General features: G+C 50.9%; 1 protein-coding gene across 1 annotated transcript in view; it reads right to left on the bottom strand.

Moving 5' to 3' along the window:
• Positions 1 to 999, bottom strand: part of Notch3 (notch receptor 3) — a 35,890-nt gene extending 34,891 nt beyond the window's left edge. Inside the window, exon 1 of the mRNA XM_021731430.3 lies at positions 802 to 999. Within this exon, the coding sequence (XP_021587105.3) occupies positions 802 to 919 (118 nt within the window). The 5' untranslated portion in view covers positions 920 to 999. The remainder of the gene's footprint in view (positions 1 to 801) is intronic.
• Positions 1,000 to 13,560: the final 12,561 nt, after the last annotated feature.

Genomic DNA, 13,560 nt, shown 5'->3' on the forward strand with positions numbered 1-13,560 from the left:
GGCCGGCCGGGGGGAGGGGGTGTCTAGACGGCGCAGCCATTGTCCCGAGCGGGGGAGGGGAGAGAGGAGAGGAGGAGGGGCGGGGGGCCCTGGCCCGCTGGGGAGGGGCTCGGGCCGCCGAAGGGGGAGCTGAAGCGCGAGAGGAGCACGTGGGCCCTCTCCCCTTCCCCTCCCCGCACAGAGGCGGGGTCCGGGGTCTGCAGGATCAAGGCTCCCAGAACTGGGAGTGGGGCCGCAGGCGAGGGAGGGGGCGCGGGCGCTGCTGTGGCTCCAGCTCCCACTCCGGCTCCGGGTTTTGCTGCGCTCCGGCCTGGGAAGTTTTCTCCGAGTTCAGAGCTCCGAGAACTTCGCGCCCCCTCCCCGCCCCCCGCCAAGCCCGGCCCGGCCCGCCCGGGGTGTTGAGGGCTGGGGCTTTTGTGAGAGGGGTCCTCGGCCTCGGGGTACTTCGGCCCCAGTGGTAACCTATCAGGACTGCAAGCAGGGATGATATGAGGCGAACACCGGATTCTTGGTACCCCCCCATCTCGAGTCCCTGATCCCCTCACCTCCAGCTCCAGATCCCTGGGTCCCTTCATCTCCAGCCTCAATTGCTCAAGGGTCTCTATTCCTCTGGCGCCCTGCCCCTCATTCTGAGTGCCCGTACCCCGCCATCCCCCAGGACTGGCACGTAATCCAGCTCCTACACCCCTACCTTGGCTTTGCTCTCTGACTCCCAGGATCCCCCAGCCCCAGACTTGGGAAGTTCTTGCACTCCCCCTCCCCCGCGTTCCTGTCCCGCCCGCCAGGTCCGGAGCCCCTCACCTGCAGCCCCCGGCCCTGCTAGCAGCAGCAGCAGGGGCAGCGCGCGCACAGGAGATGGTGGCGATGGCAGGGACATCAGACGACGGCGGCGGCGGCGGCCCCGGGCCCCCGGCCCCATGGCGGCCGGCCGCGACCCTCCCTCCTCCCTCCCTCACTGGGCTCCGGGCGCGTCCCGGGCCAGCCTCCGCGCCGCCAACTTCGCCGAAGTGAGGCGGCCGGCCGCCCCGCCCCCAACCTTCGGCGGCTCGCCCCGCCCCGGGGCTGTCCCTGCGCGCCCCCGCCCCCCGCCCGGCCTCCCGGGGTCCCTGTCCAACCTCCCGCCGCAGAGCCTGGGACCTAGGGACCCTAGGAAACTTAAGCCGGCCACGCGGAGAGATGCGCGGCGAACCTGCAGTGACAGTCACACGCAGTTCGTGAACACCCCTACCCGTATCTTCCAATGCAAAACCAGAGCCGAGGGCACACCCAGAGCTGAGGACACCCACAGATTCCCCAGAAACCCCCCAAACTGAGGTCCTGAGAAGTTCATGAACACGCAGCCACCATAGCACAAATGCAGACCTATGCAAAACTTCAAAGGAACACGAAAGAACGAGGCACTCAAAAACCTGAAACTCAAGCCCTGCCAGGCGGAGAGCCTGGGGCAACATTTGTAGTATCGGACCCTGGAGACTTGCACTGGAGTCTCAAGCACTTGCGTGTGCACCCTTTAAAATTACCATCAGCCCATCCAGAAAGCACCGCCTTCCTCTTACTACCATGTGTGGATTTCCAGAGTCAACCCAGGCCCCTCTTTCCCATCTCTTACAGGCCCTGCCCACCTCCCAGCCTTGCCACTCAGCCTGTTTTGCTCAGGGTAACCAACTGCCTTTCCCAAAATCAGTCTTCCTCCAAAGGCTTCCTGCAGCCTCCTCTGTCTCTGTGATAAGAATGGGACCCTAAGAGAGTACAAGCCCAGTCCTGGGGGAGTCCCAAGTAAGGGCAGAGGGGAGCCAGACACAGTGGGAACCAACAGACTGCACTCCTAGTCTTGATCATGCCTGAAACTTCCAACAGACTGCACTCCTAGTCTTCTTCATGCCTGAGACTTGTCTTGCCATGTCCCCCCCCACCCACCCAGGATTGAACTCAAGCACTCCACCACTGAGCCACATCCCCAGCCCTATTTTGTATTTTATTTAGAGACAGGGCCTCCCTGAGTTGCTTAGCACCTCGATTTTGCTGAAGCTGGCTTTAAATTCACGAAACTCCTGCCCCAGACTCTTGAGCCACTGGGATTACAGGCCTGCACTACTGTGCCAGGCACAATGTTATCTTAAGTGAATACCAATTATTTCTGAAACTTGGTCTCCCAACCCTAATTGTAATTGCAGTGTATTTACCAGATATTTGATGAGGTACTGCATTTGTGAAAAAAATATCATGTTATTAAAATGTATAATTCAAAAGCTTTATTGATGTTGAATACCAGATTCCACTGCATAGTAAAACTTTTAGGGGCAGAAGTACCATTGAGCTATACTCCCAGCCCTTTTAGTTTTTTATGTTGAGATAGGATCTCTGTAAATTGCTTCGGGTCTTACTAAATTGCTGAAGTTGGCCTTGAACTTGCAATCCACCTGTCTCAGCCTCCCAAATTGCTGGGATTACAGGTGTAGGCCACTGCACCCTGCTAGGACCATTTTTTTATTTAATTGTGGGTCATTTTCTGATTCTTGTTGTTGGGAGTTCTTAAATCTTAGCATGCCTCACCAATATTTAATGCAAAAATCTATAAGCTTTCTTTCAAATTGGAACAATTGTATGTTTTGGAAAAGATGAAATAAAAAATAATAATCAAGGGCAAAGCTTTGAAATACCCAGAAGGGAAAACTCTCCCAGTTGCTTATCTACTTACCATATTTTCTTCAGTAATCAAGATAACTAAATGTGGGCCATTTTGTTAAACTTATGGGACTGCAGATCTGGGTTTTTGGCTAAAGGTTTTGGCTGTTGTAAAAATGTTATTTTTGAATGTATTTTTGAATTCTTAGAGAAAAGAAATAAAGACAGACAGATACAGGCATCCCCAGCACTAAGATATCAGAGATGGTTCAGAAAGAGCCACAGAATCTGGAAAGGGCACATGGAGGGGTTGGCGAGAGCTGTCTATGGCTATGGGAGGGTTACTTACTTGTTCAACCGTATATTAACTAGTGTGGATAAGGCTCTAGCTCTGTGTCCTGTTCTGTTCTAGGACCTAAAGCTGCACCTTGCTCTCCTGGGAAGGGTTTCCCAGAGGAGAATCTAGAGGTTTAACCCTAAAGGAGGAGCTGGAGGGAAAACATCCCAGCAGAGGGACTGGGCTGCACCCAGAGGAGGAAGAGTGGGCAGGCCAGGGCTCAGGAGGAGGGGAGAGAGAACAGACAGACCCTCTGGATTCTGGCTTGGTAATGAGACTGCTAAACAGAGGAATGGGTTGATTGGGGGCAGAAGTGGGGTTGAGGCACTGATTTTAAAGAGCCTAGGGGTTACCCCAAAGCAACCGAATGCTGGGGTGAGCGTAGGAGGGTTATCTGAGTAGGATATAGTCACATGGGTGCCCCAGAAAACTTTGGACATTCTTTTCAACTTCTTTTGAAATCATGTATTTATTTATTATTAAATAATTTTAAACAGAAAATTGTAGAACAGCACAACTTCCATGAGCCTTTGTCCAGATTTGTGAACCAATCATGCTTTACCACACTGGTCTTATTAACACACACACACACACACACACACACACACACACACACACACATACACAGTGTTCTTTGGTTGAACTGTTACAAAGCAAGCTGCAGGCCTGACGTTCCTTTGCCCCAGAGGATTTCACTGTGTTTCCTGATGACAAGGGCATTCTCCTTTGTAAACTACTCCAGTTTTTCGCCTGCAGTCCAGATTCAAAGTTTTGCTGGTTGCCTCAACAGTATCCTTCACCCATCTTTCTTTGCCGATTCAGGATCTGTTCCCAGGTCATGTAGTGGGTCTCATCATCATGTTTCGTGGTCTCCTTCACTCTGATTGAGTTCCTCTGCCTTGCTTTGTCTTTCCTAACTTTGACATTTTTTTTTTTTTTGAAAGTGAGATGAGTTGTTTCGAAGGATGTCCCTCAGCTGAATGACATCCTGGTTCCTCCTAAAAATTCAGGTTATGCATCTTTGGCAGGAACCACAGAAGTATACCTGACATTGGTTCCCAACACTGGTGATGTTCACCTTGATCACTTGGGCAAAGTTGGCCAAGTTTTCCTACTGTGAAGGTGCCATTTTTCCCCCATCTCATACTTTTGTTTTTTGGTTTTTTAAAAATATTTATTTTGGGGGGCTGGGGATGTGGCTCCAGTGGTAGCGTGCTCACCTGGCATGCGTGAGGCACTGGGTTCGATTCTCAGCACCACATAAAAATAAGATATTGTGTCTACCTAAAACCAAAATAAATAAATAAATATTTTTTAAAAATATTTATTTTTTAGTTGTAGCTGGTTGCCGGGTTTCTGTTTGCAACTAAAAGGCTCAGGGGTCACTCCAGGTAAACTGGGCTAACTGGGCTGCACAAAATAACCACACAAGAGACCCAAATACCTTTTTCTTTGGGGTCGCTGTGCCGGCTCCTTTGACCTTAAAGGTTGGCAGAAAGAGAGAGGAAGGGAACACGTACTGAACCCTTTTATTGAGGAGAAGCCATTCAAATGAGGCAAGGGGTCAGGTTTCAGGGGGCTGAGTCTATCTTCATGATGTCCACTGTCAGCAGGTTGACTGACATCTAAGTAGGCTACACCCAAGGGCATAGTAATAGATGGGGACACACACAAGGCACTTCCATGGAACATTCTACCCTAAACAGGGCAAGGCGTTATATTACCAAAAAACTGGTGAGCATAGCTCCACCAAAGACACAATCACTTGACCCCTAGAAGAGCAGGGCAGTCTAGCAGCATGGGTGCCTGAGGCTACATCGCCCAGCAGGGGAGTTAACTCAGTCACGGTGAGGTTGGTCTCCCACAGGTGGTGGACACAATATCTTTATTTCATTTTTGTATGTGGTGCTGAGGACTGAACTTAGTGCCCCATGCATGCTAGGCGAGCGCTCTGCCACGGAGCCACAACCCCAGCCCCTCCCATACCATCCTTCTGTTTTTTTGATGGCACTAAGGGTTGAACCCAGGGCCTTGCACATGCTAGGCAAATGCACTACGGCTGCGCTACATCTCCAGCCCTTTTTATTTTGAGACAAGGTCTCATCAAGTTGCCCAAGCTGGCCTCAAACTTTGGATCCTCCTACCTCATCTTCCAGAATAAGTGGAGTAGAGCAGCACAGCTCCATCCTCCTTTATAATAAACAATTATCCTGTCGGGAGATTCGTAGACTGTGTGGATATCCTGATGCCCATTAAACTCTCGCCCACTGTTTTTGGCATTAGAGATGATTTTCTTTGTTTTGCTTCACTTGGAGTACTGTGTATAGAATCCAAAGGAGCTGGGGCTGTAGCTCAGTGGTAGAGTGCTTGCCTAGCATGGGTAAGGCCCTGGGTTCAATCCTCAGCACCATATAAAAAATAAATAAATGAAATAAAGTTATAAAAATATATTTATTTAAAAAAATCCAAAGACTGGCACATGCTAGGCAAACACAGAACCTCTGATCTACACTCAGCCCTGATTTTCATTTCTTTTTTTTTTTTCCTAGTACTGGGAATTGAACCCAGGTGAACTTTACCACTGAGCTCCCATTCTTTTTATATTTTTATTTTGAGACAGGTCTGGCTAGGTTGCCCAGGCTGGCTTCAAACGCACAATCCTTCTGTCTCAGCCTCCTGAATCACTGGGATTACGGAAGTGCACCACCTGCCAGCATCAGCATTAACCATTTTAAAGTGTATAACTGAGTGACATTTAGTGCATTCACAGTGTTGGGCAACCATCACCTCTGTCTTCCATCACCCCAAAAGTAACCCCATTCCCACTGGCAGTCGTCACTCACCATTTTCCTTTCTACTAATTTGCTTTCTGTGTTTACAGATTTGCTTGTTCTGGACATTTCATATAAATGGACTCATATGAGATGTCACATTCTATGTCTGGCTTCTCTTACTAAGCATCATGCTTTTTGAGGTCTATCCATGTTGTAGCATGGATCAGTGCTTTGTTCCTTTGGGTGTATATGTGGTGCTGGGGATAGAACCTAGAACCCAGGGCTTCTCTCACTTGTGAGGCAAGAGTTTTACCACTGAAGCACCCCCCCACCCCCCCGCCCCAGAGGATTTTCTTTTGTGAGATGGGAGTTCACTATGTCGCCCTGGTTGGTCTACTGGACTCAAGTGACTTTCCTGTCTCAGCTTCTCAAGTTCTGGGTACTACAGGTGCCCACTACTGCACCTGGCTTCCTTTGGATGATTTTTAAAAAGTAGAAGAGGAAAGGGGAAGGAGGCATAGAAGGGACATTAAAAAAAGAGAGAAGCGGCCTGAGGAGGTAAAGGTGAAGTTGAATGACTAACCAGAGACTGGCTTCCGAACTGACCCCCCAGCTCTAGTCCTGCCTAGACTGGCAGGTAGCACAGCCCCACAGTTAGGAGCTGAGGATGCCCTGTCACTCCCATTTTACAGGTGAACCCTCATCTGGGAGGGGTGATCCCTGCCCATCTCCTGGGCGCAGCTGCATAATGTGTAGAAGAGTGGTGATTTGATTTGCCAGAGGCTTAGAAGAATAGCTGAGGTGGGTGTTTGTTTGTTGCTTTTGTTTTTTTACAATTCTGGGGATGGAACCCAGGGCCTAGCACATGCTAGGCAAGTGCTCTACAGCTGAACTGTACCCCAGCCCAAGAGTTAAGGTTTGAACTTGGGTTTGAGTGAACTCCAGGCCACATGGACTGCAGAGGTAGAATGGGGAAGCAGTGGGGGGAGGGTAGAGTTTGGGCAGAGAAAAAGACAAAAAAGAGAGTTGCGCAAGAAGGGGCACACTGACTCACAGCGAGGGTGCTGAGTCAACTGGCCCATGGGGCAGGCCCAGCTCAAGTCCCTCCCTGTACCCTTCATCCCAGGAAGAAATTCAAGTCCCCCTAGCCTGGCTTTCAGGCTCCGCTGGCTGGGCCTGCCCCTCTTTAGCCCCTCATAACCACTCCATCCTCCCATCTTCACTTGGCATGCCTCTACTTCCTTGGCCTTTACCCAGCTTTTTCCCCCTGCCTGGGACCAAAGGGCCCTTTGACTTCCACCCCAAGCAGGAACTGACAACAAATGTGTTCTCTTTAAAAATGCACTTTTCAGCTGGACAAGGTGGCACATGCCTATAATCCCGGTTTCTCAGGAGGCTGAGACAGGATGATCACAAGTTCAAGTTCAAGGTCAGTCTTTACAAGAGCCTGTCTCAGGGGGAAAAAAAAAAAAAAAAGAAAAGAAAAGACATGCCTATAATCCCAGCAACTCAACTCTGGAGGATCAGGCAGGAGGATCACATGTCCAAAGCAGCCTCAGCAACTTAGGCCCTAAGCAACTTAGTGAGACCCTGTATCAAGATCAAAACAAAACAAAAGGCAAAAATGTAGCCTAGTGGTAAAGTGCCTCTGGGTTAGATCCCCAAGACCAAAAAAAAAAAAAAAAAAAGTTTTTTCTACTTGTAGGGAATGTTGTGCTATTTTTCATACTTACCACCCCCTTTTCCATTCCTGTACCTGGTGACCTCCTATTTCTTCTTCAAGGGTCCCACTCCGGGAACCCCTTCCTACCCCCATCAGAGCCTCTCTGCTCCCTGAGCTCTCAGCACCTACCCTCTCTTGACTTAGTTTTGTCTAAAAGGTGCTCTAGGTGTCTGTGTCCTGCTCTGTTGCCCACCTGGGAAACTGCGGTCTCCAGGGGGGCCAGATGGAGGATGAGGATCACAGCCTCCTCTAACTACAGGTAATAGGGTAGACTCCAGTAACTAAGGAAGTTACCAGAAGAGTTGCTGCAGAGGGTTCAAACCCCTCTCTTCAGTACCTTTCTGGGGGTCATGGGATCCAGAGAAGGTTCTGTGGCTGGAGGGGGCAAAACTAAAACCCCCAGGGAAGTCCAGCTTCTCTCCTGATCCTTCTGAGAAAGAACTGTCTCTTGGAATGCATGCTCAAGGAGGCACTGAGCTCCCTGTCACAAGAAGCAACCAAGGAACTTGAATACACATTTTACTAGACAAGAAGACCAGAGTCTGTGACCCTGCTCATGCAGCAGGGAGATGCAACAGTCATGGTGAAAACACAGGCCTAAGGATACTTGGGGAGTGGGCACTAAAGGAAAAAAGCACATCTGCAAAGCACCCACTCAGCAGAAGGTGGGGGTCCCACTTGGCTCCAGGTTCCCGCTGCTGCCTTCCAGTCACATAGTATAGGACTGGCCCAAGGTGTTCAGATCTGTAGGGGACAGGACAGTCAGAGCAACTATTCCCAGGCGTTGCAAGCCTGTGCTGCTCAGTTCCTGATGCGGGGATGGGCTTGAGCCCCCCGTCCTGTCCCTGCCTAGGCTGGCTGCTTTGGCTGGGGACTACATTTCTTCTCAGTGAGCTCAGTCCCTGGGGATGCACAACCTGGGGCCAGGCCAAGACACAGACGCCGGCATGCTGACCGAGAACCTGAGAACGTGCCCTGGGCCTCCCCTCCTGGGACTGTAAACACCCGCTGCACCCCCTGCACCCCCCGACGCTGTGCGGAAGCTGTGGTTAGATCCTCACGCCCAGGCAGTGGGCCATGGGAGCCCAACAGGATCCAACAGGGGTGAGGCTCGGAGGCTGAACCCCAGAGGCTGTGGAACCCAGCCAGGCCCACTGGAAATGCCTTCCTGGGACCCTCTGATGCTCCCCTCTGCCCAGAGCAGCACAGCCTTTCTACACCCGGTCAGCTTTACCATCCTGCCTCTCAGCCTCCCCCACCTTGTACTGGCTGTTCTTACAACCACACACACTGCTCCTGTTCCCAAAGGCCATTTTTACCTGTCCATTCACTCTCACTCTCCAGTTCTTCTCACTTTTATTCAGTCATTGGACATTTTCTTCATTATTATTATTATTATCAAGACTAGGAGTGAATTTGGAGCTTTGCACATGCTAGGAAACACTCTACCACTGCCCTACATCCCCAGCCCCTTATAATTTTTACTGTGAGACAGAGTCTCATTAAGTTTCAGGGTCTAACCTCAAACTTGCCACCTTCCTACCTCAACCTCCCGAGTAGCTGGAATCACGGGCATGGTAAACATTTATTGAGTTATTACTTAGTGTTAGGCCCTATGTTAGATCGAGGTGACCCAAGACAGAGCCTGTTCTCCTAACAGGAGGTGGACAAGAAACGAGAAGGCAAAGAAATCGGAATTATCAAGATGAAATGGTTAAGTGTGACTGGAGGGAGGGAGGGAGTGGTTTTGGTGTGGGGAGTCAGGACAGGCCTCACTAAGGATGGAATATTATAGCCAAGAGGAGAGGAGCTGGCAAGACAAAGAGCCAGGGAAGGGTGTTCCAGGCAGAGGAAACAGCAGGTGCAAAATCCTACAGGAGGAAGAAGACAGTGGAGGAGAGGAGTAGTGAGGGCGACAGAGCGAGAAGAAGGTGAAGAGCGAGCAAGAGGTGAGAGGTCAGGGAAATTGGTGAGTTGAGTCCTGAGGGGCCAAAAGGTCTGGGAATCTACCCCAAGTGGAAACCTCTGGAGGATTTTAGCAGGGGAAGCTGATCTGATTCATTTATAATCACTCGGAAAGCTCTGCCTTCCTGTCTCCCAGGGAGCCAACCCCTCTGTGTGATCCTGTCTGGCTTCCCCATCAAATTGTGAGCTCTGTGGGCATCTGTCTTGTTCCATGCTAGATGTCTAACACAGAGCTTGATGCCCAGGGGAAAATAATTGCCTTTCTTTTCTTTTCTTTTTCTTTCTTTCTTTCTTCTTTTCTTTTTTTTTGGGCAGTGCTGGGATCAAATCCAGGGTCTCACACATGTTAGGCAAATACTCTATCACTCAGGCGCACCCCTAACCCTAATTACTGTCAGTGGAATTCATGAATTAGGAGTTGGGACCTGAATGTGCCCGAAACCAGACTTCTACCCCATCCCTAGACCTCTCTGTCTGGACACAGATATATCCAGCTCTCCTTAGAGTAGCGGCTAAGTCAGAGGAAGAGATGGGGGCTCGAGGGGCTTTCCCAGGGAGGGGATGTGAGAGTTAACGGGGAAGAAAAAGAAGTGGAAAGAAGCGAATTCAATTCACTTGAGCACCTACTAGCTCTGCGGCTTTGGATGGAAGAGGAAAGGTCATTCCCACCTCTTCTGGGGGTGGAGGCCAGTCTCCTCAGGCCCTGGGCTTCAGACCATAACTGACCTTCCATGCCCATGGCCTTCCCTGAACCCCATTTCCTTGTGCTCAATTCTGAACCATGACACCCTGACGTCTCTTAACTACTTACCCTGGTCTCCCTGGCCACCTAATCTTTTCCTCCTTTCTACTTCAGAGAAGGGGAGTTTCTTCCATGGGATTGTCATTACCTCCTCCCTTGGCCATAGTCTGAGGTCTCCTTCATGATAAAATAAGCCCACAGTCAACGTTCACCAAACATCTACTCAGCCCCAACTCCTCTCCCCTCTCCCTGCTCTGCAGCACCCCAACTCCATTCTTTCCTTCTCCACCCCACTCTATGCTTTTTTTTTTTTTTTTAGTACAGGGGATTGAACTCAGGGGACGCTCAACCACTGAGCCACGTCCTCAGCCCTATTTTGTATTTCATTTAGAGACCAAGTTTGCTTAGCACCTCACTTTTGCTGAGGCTGGCTTTGAACCTGAGATCCTCCTCCCGCAGCCTCCCCAGCCACTGGGATTACAGGCCTGCGCCACCACTCCCAGCTTCACTCTACGCTCTCTGAAGATGTTCTTGTCCTCTAGCTCTGGATGTATTTGGACAGTCAGAGGCACTGACAGAAGATGAAGTTGGGAGGAAAAAAATAAACGGAGAAAGGGACATTGGTCCTCTTGGATCCCTCCTTGCAGGGTCATTTCAGCTGGCTGTATTCCTTGACCAAAGATCCTGTCCCCATTACCTTCTCTCTAGGCTGTTTTTCTTCCAGTTGCCTGGGCAGGAGCACCCAGCCATGATAATGGATCTCCATAGGTGTTTGCCCCAGGGTGCTGCATGAATCCCTGTTGGTTTCCCCAACTGCTGCCCACCCCACTGATTTACTACAAGGATGGCCCCTGTAGTAAACTTGCCTCAAATACCCAATTGAATGTGTCAGTTCCCTGAACTCTTACCCCAATCTTCCCCTCCCCCTCCCTGCTGAACCTCACTCATCCCCAGCTTTTTTCCCTCCTGATTTGGGGGGAAATTTAGCTCTCCTAGATCATCAGGGGTCAGTTTGCGTGGTTCAGTCCTCACAGTTGATTTCTTTTTTTAAAAATTTTTTTTTAGATGTTGATGGACCTTTATTTTATTTATTTATTTATATGTGGTGCTGAGGATTGAACCCAGTGCCTCACACATGCTAGACATGTGCTCTACCACTGAGCCCCAGCCCCAGCTCCTCACAGTTGATTTCTCAGCAGCTTTATTTATTTATTTATTTCTCAGTGGACACAACATCTTTGTATGTGGTGCTGAGGATAGAACCTGGGCTGCTTGCATGCCACGTGAGAGCGCTACCGCTTGAGCCACATCCTCAGCCCCTCTCAGCAGCTTTTGAAGCACTGAACTATGTTGCTGCTCCTTGCCACTCCCCTCTCCTCCACTGCTGGGGTGCCACACATGCTCAGTTTGCTTCCTACTTCTGTGGCCTCTCTCTTATGCCTTTCCCTTAGATGTTGGGGACCCCAGGGCTCAGTCTCAATCTCCACTGTTTGGAGGAGACTTTAGTCACTCTCCCAGCTTCAATGTCTCTCTCCCCTATCAAACACTGATGTTATATCTGTCCCAAGGGTCCAGATCCCTTGAACATGACCCAAACTTGCCTTTGTGCCTTCCCTGCATATTTGCTTTCCCCCACCCCACCCCCTCAGTTCCTAGACTGGAGTATCATTCTCTACTGCTTGAAATATACCAATCCTCCTTCCAGGATCCCCACCCCGTCTTTCCCCTCTGGTCCAGCCTCCTCCCCAGCCCCCAAGTCATATTCTAGATAGGCAGGTTTGTTCAAGATCTTCTCTTGCTGGCACTGGAAGTCCTTTGCAATCCTACGTCTTTCTATTCCAAACTTTCCTTCCAGTCTCACGGAAATGATAAATCACCCGTGCGTGGGAGCCTTCCGTAGGTCGGAGCACTTTTTCTTTTTTGCAAGGTTCAGCTCCAGGATCGCCTCCTCCAGGCCGACTTCTCTCCCTCCCTCCCGGTCAGTGCCCACCAGTTCCACATTCCAAAGGTGCCTGAACACACCCGGCTGCCAGTGTTCGGTTGTCTCCGATGGGAGGTTAGAGGTGTACAATTGGTGGCACCAACAGATGAGTGAGTGAATGAATGAATGGATGGCGAGTGAATGACAGAAAATGGTCTAGAGGCACGATTTAGAAGCGGGAGAGAGAGAGTCCAAGTCCCGGAGGAGCCCCAGCGGAGCTCTGGGGGGGGGGGGGGGTCTCTGCTCCCGCCCAAAGTGCTGCGCACGTCCAGCCCCGGCCGCAGAAAGGACGCACCTTGATTGGCGCGGGCTTGGGGAGGCGGGCATCCACTGAGCCTCGAGATTGTAATGGCTCACTGGCCAGAACTTTGCCCAATCAACGCGATCGCTTCCTTTAGAAGACCTCGCCTCCCTCCCCGCCCTCAACCTAGAAGGCGGAAGACAGCGCCTTTTAGTTACCCTGGCAACCGTCAGCGGACCCGGGTCGCCCCGGCAACTCTCTCAGACCTCCCGTCAACTTTTGCCTGGGCCCCTCCAATCACCCAGACAACCGCTACCCGTTCCGGTCAACTATCAACCCTTCCCTCATCACCCTGGCAACCATCGCCAGACCCACCACCCCTTGGACGCCGTCTTCATCCTGCCCGCAGGCCTCCTCACCCCAACCCTAGGCTCTAAGATTCCTGGGTCCCAAGTCTCAGGGACTCCTCCTTCTGGCCCCCAAGGAGGTGGACATTGCCCCCTGCAGGGGAGGCCTGCTCTGTTGAGTTGAGCGGCTGCACTGTGCTGACGGTCCACTGCCTGTCTCTCTACTCTCATTCTTGCAGGGAACTATGGGACTGTCCAGCCGCCACAGGGAGCTCTTCAAAATGCAAGCCATGTCCCTACCCTGCTGAAAACCCGCTCTGACTTCCCTTGAGAATCGAATTCAAACTCCCCACAGCCCCTGGCGGTCTGGTTAGCAGCTACTGGCCTCCACATTGTTACTCCAATAGGCAGAGCTCTGTCCCAGCCTATTGATGGTTTCCTACTCCTGGGAAAAGGGCAACCCCTCCCCACCCCCACTGGGGCCAGCCTCTGGTTTCTCAGAGAAGTCTTACCTGAGCTCTGTCATTCACTCGATCAGCCCTCTCTCCTCCCTGTGAATTCCAGGACGTGGGCTATGTCTTACAATCCCAAATTTTCCTATCCCAAACTTCACTCTTGGTCTCACAGAAATGTCAAACCACTTGTGCAAGGGAGGCTTCTGTGAGCTGGATCAAATTTTGCAAGGTTTAGCTTTAAGATGGGCTTATGGTGCACACTGTATACCTAGGACTTAGAACAAAACTAGAATGAATTTCTCAGGTCTCCTGAGTCCTTATGCGGCAGATGATGACACTATCCCCAAGACCCTAAATTCTAAAGTCAAGG

This window comes from Ictidomys tridecemlineatus, chromosome 2 (assembly GCF_052094955.1).
Source record: "Ictidomys tridecemlineatus isolate mIctTri1 chromosome 2, mIctTri1.hap1, whole genome shotgun sequence".
In the NCBI taxonomy this organism is placed as follows: Eukaryota; Metazoa; Chordata; class Mammalia; order Rodentia; family Sciuridae; genus Ictidomys; species Ictidomys tridecemlineatus.